This window comes from Copadichromis virginalis, linkage group LG16 (genome assembly GCF_057382275.1).
Source record: "Copadichromis virginalis isolate Kocher_CV1m ecotype Utaka linkage group LG16, C_Virginalis_male_GT1.1, whole genome shotgun sequence".
Classification (NCBI taxonomy): domain Eukaryota; kingdom Metazoa; phylum Chordata; class Actinopteri; order Cichliformes; family Cichlidae; genus Copadichromis; species Copadichromis virginalis.
Window position 1 is genome coordinate 34722126 of NC_140633.1, and position 17346 is coordinate 34739471.

Genomic DNA, 17346 nt, shown 5'->3' on the forward strand with positions numbered 1-17346 from the left:
ACCTAGGAGGAATCCAGGAGGCATCCTGGACATACATCACCTGAACCACCTCAGTAGGCTCCAAACAAGGCTGACTTTGATAAAAGCCTAGTGAGATGAACATAGATAGACAGCCATGTTTAAGTGAATGGACTTTGGCTTATTTTGAAACTGACTGGTTTTGGTGCACATTAAAATAATGTTAATTAGATAATGCTTCAAGGTAAGTGCCAAAACAAATGCCAGGGGTTTCAGGCTGGCTACCTTTGGAGGTTGAAGAAAGTCTTAAACTTAAGTGGTTTGCTCTTGTAAAAAAAAAAGAAAACAAATAGAAAAAGTAAAAAAAAAAATTCGACTATGCACAAATTAATATCTGTATTTTTTGATACAGATGAATGGCTATATCACCGCCCACCAGCAGGAGGCAGTAGAGTTCAAACTGTGTGAACATTCAGCACCCGGAAAAGCTTCATTCTGGTTAGACGCATGAGCTTACTCTGTATGAACCAGGTTTGGTTTTATTAATAAAAACTCTGGACAGTTTTTTCTACGTTTCTTCGCACCATCATGTCTTCAAAAAGCTGCAGCAGTGACGAGCAGTTTGAAGGACAGGCCGCAGTAAAAGAAGAACTGAACAAGAAGGTAGCGTTAGCCCAAACATGCTAATACGGCTAATGTGGCTGTTACAGACCACCGGATGTCTCCCAAATACATAGACTTTTGGTTATTTTCGTTATATATAATTATTCTGCCGCTTCTGTTAGCTTTATGTGTCTTAACAGATTCAGATAGTGTAGTTTTTATCGGTGAAACTTTCTGTGTTACAGATTAAAGAGCAGAAGGTTCTTGTGGACGAGCTCTGCAATCTGAAGAAAAACAGGGTAAGTGGAGGAAGTGGAAAGTCTCAAAATTTATTAGATCACATCATTATTTGTGCAGTTATGATGGGAAACACGCAAATCACATGGGTTACTATGTTGTTAGGCTGGTGCAGTCATGTGTTTTGAAAGTATAAATGTGGATTAATGCAGATTGTTTCCCGCGCAGAAAGTATACATCCAGCAGAGGAACAGTAACATCTTCTTCGTGGGAGAGAGAAGTCAGACACTCACTTCGTGCAAAAGTAAGATGATGGAAATGTCTCTGGTTGAGAGGTGAAAACTTGGAAGTAAAGATGAACAAAAATTCTAAAAAAAAAAAAAAAAAAAAATTGACTGAGAGTTTATTATTTTTGAAAAATGTGATACATTATGTGTCAAACAGGGTAGAAGCAAAAAACAGATTTATCCTGCTTTGTTTATTTTTTAACATCCATCCATCCAATCGTTTTCTGCTGCTATCCAGGATAGTGGGAGACTGGGGGCAGTAATCTAAGCAGAGAAGGCCAGACCTCCCTTCCCTAAACACCTCCACCTGCTAATTTGGAGGAAGACCAATGTGTTTCCAGGCCAGCTGAGAGATGTGATATCTCCAGTCTGTCCTGTATCTATCCCAGGGCCTCCTCTTTTAGTACATGCCCAGAACATCTCGTCCAGTCCAGAGTTCTTCTGAACAAAACTCCATTAGATTTTCAAGAATATGTCAATCAAACTTCAGGTGTCGTTATCAAGACAAGCTAAAGATTGAAAAGTCACCGGCATCACTGTGGGATTGTTTCTGAGCTGCATTGTTTATTTTAAGTTTATGCATGAGAAACTGCTCAATAAAGGACTTTTTTCAGACGTAGGTTTGAGAAATATTTGCAGTGAGGTAAAAACAAACACTGGAAATGTTGGAAAGTTTTGTTATTCTTGGTTGTCTCAGTGCTTGGCTGTTTTTGTGTGTTCTGTCTTTGCTGGCTTTTCCTGTATTTGCTCATTTTGAATTTGATGCCAGTAAAGTTGGGAACAGGGTCCCCCCCTTTTTTTTTTTTTTTGTTTTGTTAAATAATTAAACAGTCAGCAGCGTGTTTTATGCCATAATAGGCCTACAGTGAAGGCACAATGTTATGGCATCATGTAACTAGTGCATTGTTCTGTTTCCAGAGGAGCTTGATTATATGAAAAAGGAACTTCAGGATATCTGAGGCCACAGCAACGCCGCGATGTGTGGGATCTTCTGTGCGCTGAGTCTGGCGTCCACTCACTCTCAGTGGAATCAAAGAGTTTATGAACATTTAAAAAGGAGAGGGCCCAATTTGAGCCAGGACCTCGCCATCACAGGCTCAGATCTCAGCTATTGCTGTTTATTCTCTGCTCACGTTCTTCACATGAGAGGTCTCCTCACTGCTCAGCCGCTTCAAGACGCCGCCGGAAACATCCTGCTGTGGAATGGAGAGATTTTCAGTGGCCTGCCGGTGACGCCAGAGGAGAATGACACCACGGTTTTAGCTCAGCGGCTATCATCCTGCAATGCCCCTTCAGAGATTCTCACTGTCCTGTCTGCTATTCGTGGACCATGGGGGTTTGTTTACTACCAGAAGGCAGGAGACTACCTGTGGTTTGGCCGAGATTTCTTTGGTAGGCGGAGCTTATTATGGACATTTGACGCAGAGGCCGGCGAACTGACTCTAACTTCTGTGGCTGCTCACACTTCTGGTCCCAAACAGTGCGTGTGGCAGGAAGTCCCGGCAGCTGGTGTGTTCAGGGTTAACCTCAAGGCGGCAGCAGAAGCTGGCTGTGTGGCATTTGAGGTTTATCCTTGGGCTCATGCAGAAAGTGATGTCAGTAATGACACCATACCTCAGGTGTTGGAGTCCATCCCGAGAGGTTGCAGTGCTGTGATGAACCAGTCAGGTCTTGAACTCTCTTCACCTGTTCCACCTATGAATGTGTCTCTTCCAGAAACATTAAATGATACAGAAATTCACTCAAACTCATGTCTGTCTGTGGAGGATCTGGAGAAGCTGCTGGGCAGTGAGGAGAAAACTGATGAGGTGAATCATCTCATCGACGTTCTCAGCGAGGCAGTGAGGAGACGCGTTCAGTCTCTACCTTTCAGGGCTCTAAACCTCTCTCCTCCTGCTATTGACTGTGCTCGTGTTGCCATACTTTTCTCAGGAGGCATTGATTCAATGATCCTGGCTGCTTTAGCTGACCGTCACGTACCTGCACATGAGCCTGTAGACCTGTTGAATGTGGCCTTTAAACTACAGGAGCCCAAAAAGCAGAACGAGTCCTCGAGAAAGCCCAAAAATAAGCCCATAGATTTAAAAGCTGATCGGGGAAATTCCCAAGTGTTGAGCCCCTTTGACGTTCCTGACAGAATCACTGGAAGAGCTGGGCTCAGGGAACTACAAGAACTTAACCCTGAGAGGAAGTGGAACTTTGTGGAGATTAACGTAACGCAGGAGGAGCTGCAGGAAAAGCGCCTGGTGCACGTCTGTCACCTGGTGCATCCGCTGGACACGGTGCTGGACGACAGCATCGGCTGTGCTGTTTGGTTCGCTGCAAGAGGAGTGGGATTCATCGCGGAGGGAAACCACCAGAGGCCATTCACGTCGTCGGCAAAGGTGACAAAGAGCGGAGTTTCTTTTGTAGGAAGGAGGGTGTGAGAGCTCAGTATAACTTTTTTTTAATTTGATGAAACTGTTGTTTGAGGAGGATTCTCAGGAATAAAAGAGTTTGGGTCATAAATGGTGTTAAAGGCCAGTTTAAGATAGATTAGGATTATTGTGAGCTAGAAAAATACAGAGCTGGTGGAAAGCAGAATTATTCCACATTTAACTTTAAAAACTTGTTATCAGAGACGTTTCTGATTTGTGCAGGTCATTTTGACCGGAATCGGAGCAGATGAGCAGCTGGCTGGTTACTCCAGGCACCGAGTCCGGTTTAAGACCTCTGGACACGAAGGCTTGATCCAGGAGCTGGCCATGGAGCTGGGCCGGATCTCCTCCAGGAATTTGGGCAGAGACGACAGAGTGATCGGGGACCATGGAAAGGAAGCTCGGTAGGTCTGCAAGTGAAGCTTGTTTTGTCTGTGTGGTGGGTAAGATGTTTATTTTAATGAATCTGGGGTCTTTATAACATCCTATGTGTATCCTTGATGTCTAACAGATAGGTGGTTTTCCTTCCTGATGTTTAAAAAAAGAAAAAAAAGCACAGCTTTTACTAATTTTTATCATGTTTTTAAAAACATTTTACTGCCACCTGCTGTCAGTAAGCGGAACCACTCAGGGAAAAACTGAAATGAAAACAACTTAAAATAATATTTTTGTTCATGTCTGGTTAAAATTTAAGCAGCATGCCGTTTCTGTTTGAAGGATGTGCCGTCCGTTTCTGTGAATTTTCTACAGGCAGAGATTTTAAACTGAGGTGTCTGTACACTGATAATGAAGCTAAATAGCTCACTTTCATAGCTTTAATATAAGGTTGTAAACTGGAATGGGTTTTGAAATTCTGGCCGATACGCAAATTATATTTAAAAAAAAAAGAAAAAAGATTTATTATGATAAAGTCTCAGCTTTTTTTTTCCTCTAAGTTTGAGCTCTTTAAATACCCGAAGTGGAATAAATGTCCTCTTATTTGCAGATCAGCTGGTATAAGTTTTATTTGTCAATAAGTGCAAAGAGCACAACAAATTGGATTTTTTAGTGTAAATAAACATTTTTGCCAAATTATGATTCATTTTTTCATTTAATCACATAATTGAACTGAGAGGCATGAACAGTTAATACAGCTCTCCTCCACAGCACTGTGTAAGGTGGCTTAAAAAAAATCACAGTGGGTGTTTTATCTCTTGTTATTCTTAAAAAATTCATGTCACGTATGAAATCATGACTGGTGTACTGGTTGAAACTGCAGCTCAGTATAGAATTTATTTTGAGCACCGCAGATTAAAGGCGCTCTCCTCTGTGGACTCTGCAGGTTTCCGTACTTGGACGAAGACGTGGTGAGCTACTTGAATTCGCTTCCCGTGTGGCAGAAAGCCGATCTGTCGCTTCCTCGAGGAGTCGGCGAGAAACTCCTCCTGAGGATGACGGCAAGGCGACTGGGCCTCGGTCAATCGGCCGTCCTGCCCAAGAGAGCCATGCAGTTTGGCTCCCGCATCGCAAAGATGGAGAACAGCCGCGAGAAGGCCTCGGACAAATGCACAAGACTCCACATTGTTTAGATTAATAAAATAACATTTATAGAAAAGATTGATCATAAACTTAAAGGTGTATTTACAGTCACACACGATAATTTTCTTCTTGGATCAGTTTAAAAAAAAATAAACGTCCTTTTACACCATGTACGACTCAACGTCCTGAAGTTTTTCTTTGAAGTACAGATCACATTCAACATATGATGGCAAGTTTCCAACATCAAAACGCCCAGAAATTTCCTGAATGTAAACAGGTTTCCTGAAAAAAAAGAATACAACAGTCTGCCATCGTCTAAGCTAGAGTGTCATTTAAGTATATGAAAAATACAAGAACAGATTAAAAATGAAACCCTGATTCCTTCTGAAACACACAAAAAGCGGAAATTATTTATTTGGAGTAAAACTCAGATTTCTCCCAGCTGAAATTACCTCGGAATGAGCCAAGACACAAAGTTTCCGGGAGCGTCTTTCTCTGTGATTGGAGCATCCTGTGGAAATATTAAGCTTCTCGTTAATAATAAAAACATAACTTAATTGTGGAGTGTCGGCTTATTTCGTTTACCTTCTTTTCCTCAAGGAAAGTGTCCAACAGACGAAGACTTCTTTTTGAAAACACGTAGAAACAAGGGCACTGAAAACCAAAAATAGTCAGCTCTGTGTTCTGAGTCCGGGTAGTAAAGTTCCATCTTTCATTTACAGTCTTTAACCCTAAGATCCCTGAGTGTATATTTTACCACATTCTGACCATTTGTGTTGAACTTACTGCTCTCCTGGACTTTGTCTCTGAGGGAAGAGGCTTCTCCTTCATACAGAGGACACGAAGATCAGTGTCTGCCTCCAGGATTCCATATTTCTGGGTTTCTGAACACACAAACATAAAATACAGAACTAACTGGGAAGAAGACGCAAAGCCACGGCTGATGTTGGACACGTGAACAGCTTTATTAACCTCACCCTCGTCTCTGCACTGATACGACAGCACAAGGCAGCTGTCTTCACACTTCGACTGGACATCAGAGAACCTCTCTTTAACTTTCCTGAGGCTGAAATCTTCTTTGAAGAGGGTGTCACTGTTCAGGATGGACAGGGAGAGAGCTACATCTCAGAGCTGTTTACACACTCAAAACTACAGTTTACCATGAGCTAAGGAGCACAAACTTACCCTCCGATAACTATGACATGATCTTCTATGTTAAAGTGCTTCACAGCGAGCTGCAGGCAGGCCACGGCGCCCAGTCGTTCCTGGTGAAGGACAAATCAGTCCAGGTAATCAACCAGATCTGAGAAGAAAATCCCTGCCTGACATCGGAATCAACAGCTTACTTAATGTAGAAGAGCTTCAGCATATTTAATGAAACTATGCAAAGGTTTACCTTCATGCTCTGACAATTTTCAGAATTACAGGCCCTCGAAGTGCACAGAAGTGGGTTGAAAATAATTTTTTATATAATTATAAGTACAGGAGATATCCACAAGAAGTTTTCAGGACTAAAAACTCATTTTTACATCCACTCCAAATGTCACACTCTAAAGGCACGGGGTGTAAAATCAATCTGGTCACAGTTGTTATCAGAGCTTAAATGCATTTTGGATAGATTGTGGTCTGTTGAAAACCTGGGCAGTTATTTGTAACGCGTTACTGTAGTCCAATTACTTTTTTCGAGTAATGAGTAAAGTAAGGGATTCCTATTGCAAAAAAAGGTAATTAGATTACTGTTACTTTCCCGTAAGCACGCTGCGTTACTGCATTACTAAAACCATGATTTTTTTTGCGAGAGTGTCTCACGACAGTGACGTAAGCGAGTGTGACGTTCATGGCAACAGCTGTGTGCAGGAGAGAGTATGAGCGTGCAGTGTTTAAAGCGTGGAAGTACTGACCTTACTTTCAGTTTGATTCCGTAAAAAGTGAGAAAAACATTATCGTTCGCTGCTCACTGCGTGGGAAGAAAACTTCTTTTTACAGCGAAAAAACCCCCATACGTCCGAGCAAGCACCAAATACGCTGCCGCTGGAATGTGAAATTTACAGAGAAACTGCCAAATTCTTCCACTGACTGCTGCAGCACACCTGCACCAGGGCAAACCTCCGCCTGCCCCACTCCTGCTATACAGGTGAAAATAGAGCAACAGGGCCGCTGAGTCTTTGATTTTATTTATTTTCTGCTGCGTTTTACGTGCATCTATTTGAAAGAGTGAGTGTAAACAAAAAACTATTTTATTTTATATGCTGGAATATGCAGAAAAGGTTTAAATGTTAAACAAATTTCTTCCAGTCAGAGAATGTTGCATATAATTTAATGCTTGCTTGATGCATAAAGTTAAAAGATTAAAACTAATAAAACAAGTTTTAAAAAGAGACTTTTCCATTTGATTACATTTTATATGATGGATTATGCAGAAAAAGTAGAATTGGGCTGAAAGATCTATCGCTTTATTACGTATTTAGGGGATAAATCATGTTTTAAAAAGTAACTAATTACTTTTGAAAATAAGTAATCAGTAAAGTAGCAGGATTACTTTTTTCAAGTAACTTGACCAACACTGCTCAGTGCTGCGGGGCATGTGTAAAAAAATCTTTAGATTACAGGTCAGAGGACGGTATGGAAGCGGAGTGTAAAGGATTACATCATTGCTTGTCGTCTGGTCGCTGAGGATCTGGACATTTGTGAAATTTGTTGCCCATTCTTCAAACGCCCTGAGGTACAGAGTGTTGGTCTGTGGAGATCAGCAGAGGATAAGAGTGGGTCACAGACCTGCACGTTACTGATCATTATCATAATCATTACATCAGAAGAGAAGGTACTCACTACGTGATTGTTGTCACATAGTCAACTATAAATAGATCAACAATCAACAATAACAGAACAACAATGAATCAATGTTATTTCAATGTCAATGTCAGGTTTCATCAGTATTTTAATGTTGTTTCAACATTGATATTTCATTGACATTTCAATCCTGACGATTCTGATGGATCAGATGAAAAATCAACATCAGTTCAATGTCTCCTTGCTGTCTGGGCTGTGCCTAACACTTTATCTCTATCTATTTAACTAACATGTAAAGTGAATCAGGGAACTATCTTTGATGTGTTTGTCCACCAGTGTTGGGAAGGTTACTTTTAAAATGTATTCCACTACAGATTACAGAATACATGCCCCACCTAAATGCACAGTAATGTGCATTTAGGTGACCATGATGAGAGAGACAGAGAGAGTCTGGCTCAGATGCTGGCAGTTCTCGCTGCAGTCTACCGGTAGCATCTCCTTTCAGGCCAGGATAGACGAATGTCACCGAGCAGTGACTAAGTTTGAGGTAAAAGACTTGCACCCATTTGCCACAGCAGATGCCCCCGATTTACGGTAAGTGAGTGTGTTTAATTGTAGGCAGGGACATTACTGGATATTCTTGTGTAATTGCTACAGAATAATTTATGTTATACTTTGTTATTGCTACAGAAGAATATTTATTTTATTATTTTACATTTACAATTATTTTTCCTGGGGACCCTGTGACACCCCATTAAAGAGCCATAGGCTGGATCTCTTAAGATCTCACTGTTGGGTTTGTAAGGCCATGTTACTCCTAAATTTCTATCTTGTTCAAAGAGAAGCTATAAAACAAAGTTCTAAGCTAATCGACCTTAGTGTTCTCCTTTTTTAAAAAAAAGAATCGATAAGAGAATCGATAAAGAATCGAATCGTTAAACAGAATCGAAAATGGAATCTAAATGGTGAAAATCTTATCAATACCCATCCCTACTCATATTTTGTATTTTAAATACGTAACGGCGGTACATGTATTCCGTTACTCCCCAACACTGTTGTCCACACATATTCAAACCTGGTTTATCATTTTAACAGTTACGCAGAGTCGGATCAGATTCCTGTGAAATGGAGTCAGTTATTGGACCTAGTTACTGGTTATTTACCACGACATAGATGGTGTCCACGGAGCCGGACACTGTCAGCGCGTGGATCCAGCGTGAGCTCAAAGGGCACCGACCGACGGGCAGCAGCGGCTTGGCTACGTGCGCCAGGTGGGCGAACCTTCCGGTGGTGTCCGCCAACACATCCCTCTGGAGCCTGGTTCCGTACCCGGCGGCGAGAATCACGGCTTTCATTTGAACTCTGTAATCCGAAGGGCTCCCGGCGAGCTGTCAGGTGCTTTACGGGGAAACTCAACGGCACATTAGCGGGTATAAACCGAGAGAGCAAAGTTTGATAACGTCCATAGATCAACTTCTGGATATTCTCGCGAGGTTAGCGTCCAACTAATGGCAGGACGCTAGTTTTTTTTTTTTAAAGAACTTTATTTATAATCAACAGTATAACATACAAGGCACCATCATTAATCCGAATATGTAATATCCTCGGTTGAGCGTTACAACGACAAAAGAGGAAGAAAAAAAAACAAAACAAAACAAAAACAAAAAAACAATAAACACAAAGCCAAAAAGAGTTAGAACAAAAAGAGAGAACAGTCATTGAAGGATTTAAAACCAAAGGAAAAAATTTATATGAACAAAAAAGGGCAATCATGATCATTAAATAGGGAGGTTTCTTTTTTAACATAGATTAAACTTGTTAAATAATACAATAAGTTTATGAGCTTTCTTGTTATTCACAAGTTTCAGCGATTTAGCCCAGAGTTTAAAGTCATTCAGCCATCTGTTTATACGTGGTTTAGCTTTAAAATATCTGCATTTGTGAATAAATTTTTTTCCCAGTAACAAAAACGTCCTAATCAACAAGTCAAAATCTGCATTCTCAGCAAGTATTCCAAATTTTATTACTGTCATCATCAAATGTGGTAACTGAATTCTCCTGAACTGTAGCCAGCTCCACATGTCAATCCAGAAGGGGTGCACTGATTCACAGTAGAAAAACAAGTGATCCAGACTTTCAATATCACTGTCACAAAATGTGAAGGCGTTCACATCTAAATTAAATTTCCGTTTTAAGAATTCATTGGTTGGATAAACCTCATTTATGATTTTAAAGTTAACCTCTTACTTTAGGGGAAAGAGGAAGTGAGATATACTTTCTTCTTATTGCCTTAACCTCCATGGTGGATCCGTACTGTCCCCTCAAACACTGAGACCATCGCTTCCAGTTGCTACTTTCTAAATTAAAAGTAATTCTCCGAGGAATTTCACTGTAAATAAAGATTTGTAGGATTTTAGCTGTTAAACAACAAAGCCGCAAATAATGGAACCATTTCAATTAAAAAACTCAAAAAGTGCTTGCAGTCGTATTGAAGACATATTGCAGTCGTATTATTGAGCTATAGATTGACAGTCAAATTCCATAGATAGTCTAATCACACATAAAGGGCACTGCCAGGGGCAGGAGTTTGGTGTAAAATTGTTTATTTGTGAAATATTGCCAACAAGTGCTGTCTAGCTCAGAGATTTATTCAGAACAGAAACCTTTTTTCTTTACACAAATGTGCCAGCAAATGTACAGAATATCACTGTATTACTAAACTGCTGCACATACCAGTGTGCACATCTGGAAGTAGTCCCATTAGAAACACAACAAACAAGAGTATGTATGTAATGTGGGATGTAACTGTAGGATCCAGTGATAGCAGGATATTTACAGCCAGTACCATCTTATTTTAATTTACCAGTAATCTGTGGTGATAATTATGGCAAAATGTATTTGTAGTTACTGCAGCAATAGACACATTTTATTATTAGTTTGTCTGTTGTTTCATATAAAAGGAATGCATTTTAATGCATATTTATTTACTTTCTAAAAAGTAAACGTCAGTTAATTTCGCTGTTAACAGAAATGCAGGAGTGTTACTGTTTTCCTTTTTTCAACCGCAAAATCTCCTACCTAAACATTTCTTTATCAAGCTGTTTCAAGGAAAACATCAGCCTATGTATCATTATTGGATTTTCAAATATTCACAAAAGTCTTGGAAATCATACAGTCTGGGTTCCTATAAAGAAGATGTGGAAAAATAAATGACCCAAGAGCAAAAATATCTTCTTCCATCATGTTGTTTACTTTTCAGTCTTAGCACCACATGTGACAGAATACAAATTCAAGTCCGTTTGTGTCTCCTGTGAATTCTTCACTGCGGGGCCAGCGGGATGCCCCGGGCGTCGGTCACTTGGCCCTCCTGCAGGTTTTTGACCAGCTGAGCCAGCCAGCGTTTGGTGGTGGTGTCATCCTTCAGCACCTGGGCGAAGGTGCTGTCCTTCAGCTGGTCGGGTAGACACTGACGGAGTGCCTCTCTGGCTCTGAGGAAGGAACAACACAAAACCTCCTTTTAATATCACTTCAAATGAAATTGAACTTCAAACTTGATGAAAACACTCAATGAAAGTGCAGATATATTTTTCCAAATAATTAATGTCAGGTTAGAAAGAAGAGTAAGGCAAAAACAAAAAATCATCAGAATAAACAAAAATATAATATTCCTAAACGATGAACAGCTTCAACATGTAGTGCATTTTTCTGTCTATGTAGTTATTCCCAAGTGTTTCAAGTAAAGCTGCAGCTATTACATCTAATACAACCTGTTACCATGAACTGTTTTTACACACATAAACATCTCATGGTGTAAAAACTACCAGTGTATTTTTGCAATAGCTTCTCCTAGTGGCAAGCTGATTGAAGTCTTCAAACAGCGAAGCCAGTGTTATACAGCAGCGGTCCCCAACCCCCTGGCCTCGGACCGGTATCGGTCCGTGAGTCATTTGGTACCGGGCCGCGAGAGTTGAGGCTCAGGTGTGAAATGTATAGTTTTCAGGGTTTTTATCGGTTTTCAGCGTTATTTTGTTATCGTTTTTATCGTTTACTCGGTTTTCCTTGGTCTTTTCACGTGTGTTATGAATAAATTTTCTTTTTTTTCGGTACCGGTACTAGTTTTATTTTGTTGTATTTATCCGCGACATCTTAAAGGCCGGTCTGTGAAAATATTGTCGGGCATAAACCGGTCCGTGGCGCAAGGTTGCAAGCACACAATAAACTGCAACAGAGTAAAGATGCTGTACCTGAGATTATCTGAAAGGCGAAGGTAGCAGCGGACGACGTGCTTCAGCAGCCGAGCTGATGGTTCTTTGGAGAGCTGCAGCACCATTTTACCCTGAAGATGCAAACATGATGGAGACAACAGCTACAGTTACATCCAGCAAACAAAGATCCCGACCCACACGCCACAAATCAACAAATTATTATTTAAAGAAAGCACTCAAACTACATTTGAGTTAAAGGTCAGTGTGAAAGCCTCAGGAAACTCTTGTTAATGTCTCGATTTATTTGACTTTTTTCCCTCCTAATGATTTCACCAGGTTGCCCACACCTCACAGTTTGAGAACCACCGAACTGTATCAATATTTTTATTCTGACTGAAGATTAAAGTTCAGCTGTGAACACGTGACAGGATTTTACAGCGTGCTGTTTACACATCAAAGGTAATGAATGTGACATGGGGGCATTTTCTTCTGTCCTTGGTACATTTGATCAGCCCCCTGTATATGGATTACATAAATCAAATCAGTGGAGTGCAGTAAATATTGTTACTATGCTGCTCTCAACTTCTCAAGGGTTTATTTTTTTAAATTTATTTTATAGGCTCAATCATGTGACATGAACCATGCTGCACGCCACTGCAGCCTGGGCTAATTTGTGATGTCCGTGCCCAGTTGGGTTTTTAAAACACCAAAAAGAAACATAAACAAGAGACTCTAGGGTTCGAACTGCAGTGCAACGAACTGATTCCTTTTGAAAAATCAAGTTTAGTTTTAATATGAAGTTTACGTTCTGAAGTATTTCATTTGCTGATAATGACTGAAAATTAATTGTTAAATTTTTTTTAACTGTGGACCATTTCTGCTTGGACATAATTGACAGCGAAGTAAAGATATGACTTGATGCAGATTTTCTTCTGGTCAGTTTGTAAAAAGCTTTGAACAGACAACTGGTTTTTAAATATCAGTCTGTGCCTGTTTATTCCGAACGGTTAACAAAAGTTTTTAATTCTGTCTGGACTTTTCAACAAATTACAAACAGAAATCAGTGAGACTAAACCATCTTCTTGTAATCGATGATGTGTCACAGAAAGTCTATCTGATCATGTCCATGCATATCTTTACAGCAAACACTTACAAGGATCATTGCCACATGGGAGAAACGCTCATAAGTCTGGCATATGTAAGCCAGCCCTGTGTCATCAAGCAGTATCTTCTGCAGTATGAAGGTAGCAACCTGAAAAAACAAACATGCGTATAAAGATTTCTCACTAGTAGGTGTCAATATTATGCTGCGGGCTATCTGTAAAGGTTCAGACCATTTTAAAAACAGAATAGCTCCGTACCGTCTTAGAGAGCTCACTTCCTGATTCCATAATGCGGAGACAAAGCGGGATGATTTCAGTTGTGAGAAGAAAGTTAATCACTTCTTGTTCATCTGTTTTGACCAAGGCACCTACATTAAGTACAAACAGACATCTTAATACCTGTACACACACACTTTGAATGATAAAAACTCTTTTCATAATACAATGAGAGGAGAGCATACCTATGACTCCAAGGCTGGTGAGGCGCAGGTACTCGAATGGGCGCGTTTTGCTCACAGTGTGCAAAAAGGGATAAAGGAAAAGGGGAATGTGGGCTGCGAGGAAAGCCGACCTGGCAAGATATTAAAAATTAAAAGAAAAATACTTTTAAATCAGTGTAACCACACTCATATCAAACACATATACCGGACCATAAGGCGCACTGTCGATTAACGGGTCTGTTTTCATACATAAGGCACACCAGATTATACGGTGCATCAAGCGAAACAAAACAGTCAGATAAGTCAAACTTTACTCAACTCATTCTTCTTGTTTCCTCCACTTCCGTACCATTGATCCATTAATGTTTAATTCTCTCACAGCTGCTCTTTCACATGTTGTTGCAGTATATTAGTGACTAACCTCATATTGTGGATGGATTATCTCAGTTGTTCTTCTGACTGAAGTTTGGTCTGTTTACAGCATCCTGCCACACGATTGCATTTGTTCTTAACCCTCATGTTAACTTTTATTGAGTGGAAAAAAGTTAGCGTTCATCCTCCAGCTTCACTGGTGGTGGCCAGGGATAGCTCAGTAGGTAGAGTGGTGGCCCCATGATCGGAAAGTCGGGGGTTCAACTCCACTGAACGGCTACCCTGAGGTACCCCTGAGCAAGGTACCGTCCATACACACTGCTCCCCGGGCGCTGCATTGGTGGCTGCCCACTGCTTCACTGGGTGAATGGGAACTATTTCCCTATGGGGACTAACACATACACACACACTGTGTTTTTGTTATGCTAACATAGCTGTGTCGCTAACGATCACAGCAGTGATGTTCGTTGGTTTACTGAAGTTGGACAAGCTGGTATTTAGTGATGTGCACAGCTCGAAGCCGACCGGGAGGTTAAGGCACGATGTGCCTTTTCCCCCCCGGTTGTAGTGGGCCTCGACCTCCTGTTAGCTTCGAGATGGTGGGTAACAGACGTCTCTGAAAACGTCGGAGCACTTTTGCAAATATGTGATGTCTTGATAAACCGAGCAGATATTTGATGTTTACACAGCTACATTCACGCCTGAAAATATCTTAAAAGTTTATTTTGTGACCCCGAAAAAGTAATATTAAAACCAACTAGCTGGCGCCATTGTTAGAAACGAATTGGCTGGGCCACGCTATGAATTCTGGGATAGGTTGGGTAACGAAGGATACACTGACTCGGCCTTCAAATGTGACCTGCGAAGCATACCAGTGCAAGATCTCCGTTTGTGAGATCTTGCAAACCGTTTGTGGGATCTCACAAAACTTCATCTTAATTTTTTTTTCTCCCATGTCCCTTGCAGGGCTCGGTATGGTAGTGATAGCAGAGCTGTATGTTTTAATTCTTTCAGAAATCTCTCAGTCAGAACATCCTATATCATGTTTAGATGGAAACTAGCGAGCTAACTTCCTGCTAACATCTAACTCTGTTAAATTTAATAAATTCTGTTTTCATGGATGCCTCGATGTTAAACTTAATTGTTACACCTGGTAAAGCAGCAACACTGATTATTTTTATTAAAGATGAAAGAATTTAGAAAGTTTTTAACTCTCAGTGTTCGTTTGAATTTGGGACCTGAAGGGGACGGCGTTTTGGACCCAGATACTCAGTCTGTGAGGCTCCTGACTACGGTAGCTGTAATGCTCTGACAATCCATCAAGCGGTGCGGCTTCGTAACTTACTAAAGTCGTACTAAAACATTTTGACAGATTTTTGAGTGCCGTGTACCACATAAAATCGGTTCAGTAAGCACAACCAGAATTCATACATTAGGTGCACCAGATTATAAGGTGCACTGCTGATATTTGAGAAAATTAAAGCATTTTAAGTGCACCTTATAGTGCAGAAAATTAGGTACTTTCATTTAAGGCTTAAAAGCCTCGTTTGTATCAGTGAAAAGAAAAGATGAGGTAAAACAAAAAAAGAAGCATGGTTGTAGTTTAGTTTCCTGAAATTCCTGATTGAAACAGAACAAATGAAGGCAAAGTGGATAAAACTCAATCTGCTCTGTAGTAAAGGTTTTTCTTTAGTATTACACAATTAAAGCTTCCAATTGTCCCCTTACCGTGTCTCTGGGTGTGAGGCAACACATTGCAGGAGTGCCAAGGCGTTGCACACTCTGTTAGACTGATGTGCTGTGAGTGTCGGTGGGTTAATGGATGGATAGATGTTCACTATTTCCTACAAAGAGAAAGGAATGCATCAATGGTGCACAGCAAATGACACTGGGCAAACAGAACTATAGAGATGATGGATTACTCCGTCATCTCTGTGGTATTAACTCACGGGTATTAACTCAACAAGTGGTATAAACTCTAATGGTAGGTAGAGATTAAAAAAACGCTTACAACCATTTCAAGACCTAGTGCCCTGGAAGTCTTATAATTCAGGTCAAGTTTTAAAATATACTAAGAGCTCTTAACAACAAGTACCAATGCAACATATTATATAAATAAAAATAATATAGCAAAACAATTCAGAGTAATGAAGAAGCTCACTTCATGCGAGTGGTCTGTAAGGCCTAGCTGCCATGCAAACATGGCATGACTTGTAGTCCCTGATGGTTGTGCTGAATCTTTGTCAAGCCTATGGCATAGCTTATGTAAGTAGCCATGTTGTCAACATCATTTATGTGTTTGTGCATTATGTGTTAATTAGTGTGTCTTCTGGTGTTTTATATGTGGAGCCAGCCTACAGGAACAAATAAAATGCTGGTACTTTATTACCTCTATATCTTTCTCCAGTAATTTGTTGACATTTGTGAATCCTTATATTGAGGAGATGATGTTATTCTGTCACTGAGAAATTCAAAAACTAAGATGAAATTAACAGTGGGAAATCTATAGCACTGGGTAGGCCAATCACAGTACGTGCTCTGGATGCTGTGTGTATTAAATTTCTAGAAGGGTGCATGTCCAGTTATGCCATAGGGTTAAAGATTCAGGTTTGTGGTTCCGATGTAGATTTGAAGCATAAAAAAATAATAAAAAAATCCTGATTTCCAACTGGTAGAGAGGCAACAGATCTTACCTGCAGGAGAGCAGCGATAGTGCCACAGGAATGCCAAAGCATCGGTGCCAGGTCTGGCACAGATTCGCGTTTCTTGCTGAGCTCCAGCAGGGCATTCTCTCTGGTCTCTGGGCTGGACAACTCATTGATCCACTGGTAGATCTTTTCCCGGTCTACCTGAGCCAGGGCTGTGACATTAGATACAGCCTGCAAAAGGCAAAATGAGTTTAAAAAGCATGTCGTCTTGGGTCTGTGTTTGAGAATGGGTGGTCGATGTTTAATGTAAATCAAACAAAAGGATGAGGAAGCTCCATGTTAAGACGGTTCGAGACTTCAAAGCAAAGTAAGGTGAAATTACACTCACCGCTCCCGTTGCAAGCATTCTCCGAAGCTCTTTGTGGCGTCTTTATGTCGTTATAAACAACTAAATTTGATTAAGTGTGGTGAACGTGGTTGCAATGCAAGTAAGTTGGCGTAACTAGCACAAAGCTAGCCCGAGCTGGCTGCTAAATGTCCTGGCCTATGAAGACAAGTACCCGTGTACATTAACATAACTTCAAATTCGCCGAAATAAGGGGAAAGGGAACACTAGCAGTCTAATTTGTGCGCTTTAAACCACACTAATTAGCTCAAAACTAAACGTAATTCATACTAAAACTAAAGCGAGGCTTAGCTTGGCAGACCCGTGGACAGCCTTGATACAAATAACTGAAATATCGCGAGATGAAAATCCTCGGTCATTAC

General features: G+C 40.6%; 4 protein-coding genes across 6 annotated transcripts; 2 read left to right on the top strand and 2 right to left on the bottom strand.

Moving 5' to 3' along the window:
* Positions 1 to 368: 368 nt before the first annotated feature.
* asdurf (ASNSD1 upstream open reading frame) lies at positions 369 to 2069 on the top strand. Its single transcript, XM_085434548.1, has 4 exons — positions 369 to 621; positions 807 to 860; positions 1027 to 1102; positions 2004 to 2069. Exons 1-4 carry the CDS (start codon positions 547 to 549, stop codon positions 2042 to 2044), a joined length of 246 nt encoding a protein of 81 aa, XP_085290674.1. The 5' UTR covers positions 369 to 546; the 3' UTR covers positions 2045 to 2069.
* On the top strand, positions 2063 to 5189 carry asnsd1 (asparagine synthetase domain containing 1). Its single transcript, XM_085434545.1, has 3 exons — positions 2063 to 3469; positions 3725 to 3906; positions 4824 to 5189. The coding sequence occupies exons 1-3, from the start codon at positions 2063 to 2065 to the stop codon at positions 5068 to 5070; spliced, it is 1836 nt and encodes a 611-aa protein (XP_085290671.1). The 3' UTR covers positions 5071 to 5189.
* On the bottom strand, positions 5067 to 9307 carry LOC146691232 (uncharacterized). 2 transcript variants are annotated; one of them, XM_085434546.1, is made up of 8 exons: positions 8974 to 9307; positions 7668 to 7757; positions 6206 to 6285; positions 5998 to 6113; positions 5807 to 5904; positions 5606 to 5674; positions 5473 to 5531; positions 5067 to 5302 (listed from the first exon to the last, which is right to left on the bottom strand). In XM_085434546.1, the coding sequence occupies exons 1-8, from the start codon at positions 9163 to 9165 to the stop codon at positions 5182 to 5184; spliced, it is 825 nt and encodes a 274-aa protein (XP_085290672.1). In that variant the 5' UTR covers positions 9166 to 9307; the 3' UTR covers positions 5067 to 5181. The 2 variants fall into 2 exon arrangements, with proteins under 2 accessions (XP_085290672.1, XP_085290673.1); XM_085434547.1 differs by lacking the exon at positions 7668 to 7757.
* Positions 9308 to 10408: 1101 nt separating this feature from the next.
* cnot9 (CCR4-NOT transcription complex subunit 9) lies at positions 10409 to 17316 on the bottom strand. 2 transcript variants are annotated; one of them, XM_085434553.1, is made up of 8 exons: positions 16967 to 17314; positions 16624 to 16809; positions 15659 to 15774; positions 13580 to 13689; positions 13377 to 13486; positions 13169 to 13267; positions 12055 to 12146; positions 10409 to 11298 (listed from the first exon to the last, which is right to left on the bottom strand). In XM_085434553.1, the coding sequence occupies exons 1-8, from the start codon at positions 16982 to 16984 to the stop codon at positions 11130 to 11132; spliced, it is 900 nt and encodes a 299-aa protein (XP_085290679.1). In that variant the 5' UTR covers positions 16985 to 17314; the 3' UTR covers positions 10409 to 11129. The 2 variants fall into 2 exon arrangements, with proteins under 2 accessions (XP_085290679.1, XP_085290678.1); XM_085434552.1 differs by having other exon boundaries at positions 13377 to 13689; positions 16967 to 17316.
* Between the last annotated feature and the right edge of the window lie 30 nt (positions 17317 to 17346).